Source organism: Neolamprologus multifasciatus, chromosome 11 (assembly GCF_963576455.1).
Source record: "Neolamprologus multifasciatus chromosome 11, fNeoMul1.2, whole genome shotgun sequence".
In the NCBI taxonomy this organism is placed as follows: domain Eukaryota; kingdom Metazoa; phylum Chordata; class Actinopteri; order Cichliformes; family Cichlidae; genus Neolamprologus; species Neolamprologus multifasciatus.
In genome coordinates, this window is record NC_140449.1 from 19,276,463 (window position 1) to 19,280,840 (window position 4,378).

A 4,378-nucleotide genomic window follows, 5' to 3' on the forward strand; every position below is an offset into this window, starting at 1 on the left:
CGCTGCTTGTGGAACCAATGCTATATTTTTGCAAATGATACGTGAAATTAAGTCCATCTGATGATTTGCTGCTTATAAAAATATTGATTACACATTTTTGGCTTCATCTCTCTTTGACTGTGTGACTATCCAAGATGTAAATGAAGATGTAAATTTACACATTTCATTTACGAGAGCGCGGGTGGAAAAGAGACTCAAACTTTAGTACCACATTCAAGCTAGTTTTAATAGGCACATTATGAAAAGTCAATGAAAAAGACGGGGGGAAAAAAAAACAGGTTAAACATTGCTCTTCTACTCTTCATTTCCACCAATGAAAGCACAGATCATTATAACAAAGTGGGACACAGAAACCTGCGTGTAAACAGTTACTACAGCAGGGAGGAAGGAGGAAGAAGGGAGACGTAATGGGAACATAACATTTACATTTGAGGAGATTTTTTTTTTTTTAACGAATAAGCAGAAGCACATCCTGTTGCTGACTTCTGAATGAACTTTTCCCACTGGGATATTTACAATGTAACATCCAGCTACTGACAGAAACATGCCTTATAAAAAGAATAAGCAATTGCGCAACACAATCTTTCTAGATGAAAGGAAAATCAATTTTGTTTAATTGATTTTATCACATAGTAACAATTAAGATGTAGCTCACCCTGATACTAACAACAGTGCAAACGGTTAGCTACAGTCAGCTTTTGATCTCCAGCAACTGTCTAGACTACCTGCTCTCTTCGCTGGCCTGACAGTTTCCTACGCTGACATGATGTGAGTTCAGGTTTGAACCTGTTTTAGCTTTGAAGCCTTGCTCGACTGTCAGGGCACAATACACGTTGCCTTTCGAAGAGCGAGATAGCCTGTAACAACATCAGTGGGCAGGAGACGGATGTAGGAGAACTCCTCAGAAGATGTGAAGCGCAGCTTTGTCTGTGGGTCTGTGTAGTTTGCCTGAGGAAAGACAAGAGAGATTACTCAGTGTGTTCTTTGTACAAGACTTGGTAAGTAATACTGTCCAACTTAAAATATTTTCTTTTCTTTAGCAGAACGGTTACTCACAGGGAGTCCAGAGATGTCTGAGTATTTCTTGGCTGGTTTCAGGGATGGCGGAGCATCAATGTTGTAGTCTACAAACACAGAAGGGTCATAAAATGAACTACAAATTTGAAATGTACTATTATCTGCACTATTTTCACAGAGAAGTGGCTTTTAAAGTCTCATCAGTCTCATTACTAATGCAGCAATTCTCAAATACTGCATTAAAGATGAGAGTCACTGCAGGTGGGATGCAGATGACTAGAGCAAAATACAGAGCAAATCTTTGTTGGACAAAACAGATCTTTTTTTTTTGGGGGGGGGGGGTGTTCTTTTTTTAAGTGGTAATTTGTGCTTTTGCTTTAAAATGGCAAATCATTCTCTTTTTATTTAAAATGTCAGCTTTGTTAGTCACATTTTAAATACAAAGAAATGTGTTTTGGTATTAATTCACTACCATTTAATAAAATGGAAATGGAGCTGGAATTGTTTATAGCTGACAAATGCAAAAATGACTCCAGTTAAAAGAAGAAACTCACAGTTGGGATCATTGAGCTTCCAGGGTAAGGTACGCTCCAATGCCAGAATCTGTTTGAGGTTCTTCCAGGTCCGGTTCTTTTTGCCTGCTGCTGCTCCGCCAATTCCCGAATGCTGCCAAGATTAGAAAAACGGAGGGAAAAAAGAAGGAGAATAAAAATTTAAGGAGAAACAAAGGAACAGGATGAACTCAGATTCATGCAGACATATGCACCCACCATGAATGTGTGGTCTTTAAATGGTGGAGGCTTTACAGTGGACTCTGTGATAGTGCTGGTTGGACCGCTGTCCGCCGATCCCACAGCGTTCACCTCAGCCACCGTCTCTACTGTTGTCATCTGATAAGACACAACAGTTAGATATAGAGCAAACATGTTTGACTTAATTCACATGTTCAACATGTTATGCATAAATGGCAAAAGTTGGCTATACCCAGCTTAGACTGAAACCTCAGGTGCTTACAACAAGAAAAATAGTTTACAATCATACCTGAGCAGGAGTAACAATGCAAAAGATAATTTGTTTTTTAAAAAAGAAAATACAAACATAATCTATGACAAACAAAAAAAAGCGAAGCACTATTCAACAATGGTTCAAAGACATATTAAGTATAATGTGTATTTTTCTTCTAGTATAATATATCATTCTGTTTGGTCCTATTATCCTTATTTGTACTTTCTGAATGTTATGCATTGCTTTTCTGCTGTTCTCCACATTTCATCACCTTTTGTGTGTGTGGTCATTTGTCAGGTCAAGTCTAAGTATAACTTCTATGTATTGAAAACAGAATGTTCAATACATAGAAGGGAATAATTATCATATAGTTCAATATCTTAGAGGTTGGACAGATGGGAATTAGTAAGAAATACAGATACTACTGACAAAAGGACTCAGCAGCATCTGTTCTGTTTGTGAAAAATCAACTCATTTCAGGGAATTATATCAGGAATGTCTCAAAATCATTTTTACACAACTAAAACAAATGAATAAATCCGAAAATCTAAAAAACTTTAATTCACTGAGAGTTGTTATACATCAAATTTACTAGAAATGCACTAGTTGATTGGCCAGGGCCCAGGACTGGACGATTTCCAGTGGTTAAGGCCCTTTTTGATGACTGATCAGCCTCCCACATGACCAGTTGTGAGTCATGCGTGCACACACAGACACACACACACAAACTCTCTCAGCCACACATTGACATGTCATTAGCGTGGAAGCTCCTCACTGTGATCCAGGACATGAAGATCACCAAAGTTAACCACAGGGGGACTAGTATGAAAATCCTCATAACAATAAACCTAATAACAGGTGTCAAAGCTCAGAGCCTTGGTATGTGCAAAAGACCAAATCAAGTATGAGGAAAATATAAAAAAAATGAGAGAGGAAAGAGAAAACGGATGATGTCCTATTGCCTGGTAAACATGCTGGAAAATAAGGAAAGTACATAACACTGGTTTGTCACATAAATCTGTTGCAGCCGCTTTCTTTGGTAAACTAAAATCTGTCAGGTAAGGCTTGGTCTGCAGCAGCTCATTTTCCTGTTAATCATCTGTACCCGTTTCCAGCAGCAAAGCACTTTATTTTTCGTTGTGTGAGTGAGAGAAGATCCTGTAGCTTGCTGTCGTTTGGGGTAACTATAAACTTTAATCACTTCTCTTATTGTGAAAATAATATTTAGAAGAAAAGAAGACTTTAGTTCACATGTGCAGTCAATTATAGTTCTGAGAAGAAAAATCGGAAGTCACAATTTAAAAATTGGCAATCCGAGTCGGTGCATTTCTGCCTTTTATGTTTGATCATGCTGATTGTTGATTTGTTTGTTTTTTATGGACATATTTTTTTTATTATTACCTAACTCTTGGTGCGAGTTTTTGATAATGACAAAAAGACGTTGCAACACACCTGAGGTGTTTTACTGTGCCTCGGTTAGCTTTTACCTGTGCCTGGGTTGTTGCTGTAGTAACCACTGGCTGCCCTTTCTTCTTCTTGCTGCTGTTCCCGGTGCTCTGCTGAGCGGCTGAAACCGCGGGACTGCCGGGACGTTTCTTCCCACGGAAAGCGGCGGTGCTGGCGGCTGGCGGGGGAGTCTTGACGGTTATAGGGATCTGAGTTGCCATAGGTGGTGATTCTGGAGCAAAGTACCTATAATATATAATTATAAACGTTGGTTTCTCCCTCGGCACTTAGCATGAGCCAACCACCATCCTGATTGTAAACAGCGTTTCACCCGGATGTGGAATCAATTCATTTCCGCCTACGTAAGCCGCTAAATTAATATTTATTGATGATTATAAACTATACTGTGTTAACCACTAATTGTAAAAACATAACATATATATGTTATTAAAATTATATAAATAATATACAAATAAATATATATATTTATGTTACCTCCACATCTTCTTGAGCTCTTCTGTGAGCCCTTAGTACTTTTCCTGGTGTTCCTTCTTCCTAATATTCCTCACGTCAAGTCAACTCAAAATTTATTTCTATAGCACATTTAAAAGACTAGTGTACATCAAAGTCCTTCACAATAAAACCGCAATGTGGGCAGAACAAGGAACAAATAGTTAAAATTACATTACATGGTATAGTGCAGGCTGAATGAAAGTCGAACTAATTTGCATTGAAAGTGAACAGGTGTGTTTTTAAGCGTGATTTGAACGATTGAATTGATTCCGATGTACAGCAATGGCAAAACCATAAACGAGAACTTGGCTGGAGGATCTAAGTGCTCTCTTTGGGTTGTACAGATCAAGGAGATCAGTTAGGTAGCTAGGGGCCAGGTTATTCAGAATTTTAAAAG

The 4,378-nt window shown here is 38.3% G+C and overlaps 1 protein-coding gene across 1 annotated transcript; it reads right to left on the minus strand.

Moving 5' to 3' along the window:
- Window positions 1-200: 200 nt before the first annotated feature.
- ino80c (INO80 complex subunit C) lies at window positions 201-3,815 on the minus strand. The gene is made up of 5 exons (XM_085178214.1): window positions 3,510-3,815; window positions 1,788-1,907; window positions 1,572-1,683; window positions 1,057-1,124; window positions 201-948 (listed from the first exon to the last, which is right to left on the minus strand). The coding sequence occupies exons 1-5, from the start codon at window positions 3,687-3,689 to the stop codon at window positions 817-819; spliced, it is 612 nt and encodes a 203-aa protein (XP_085034340.1). The 5' UTR covers window positions 3,690-3,815; the 3' UTR covers window positions 201-816.
- Window positions 3,816-4,378: the final 563 nt, after the last annotated feature.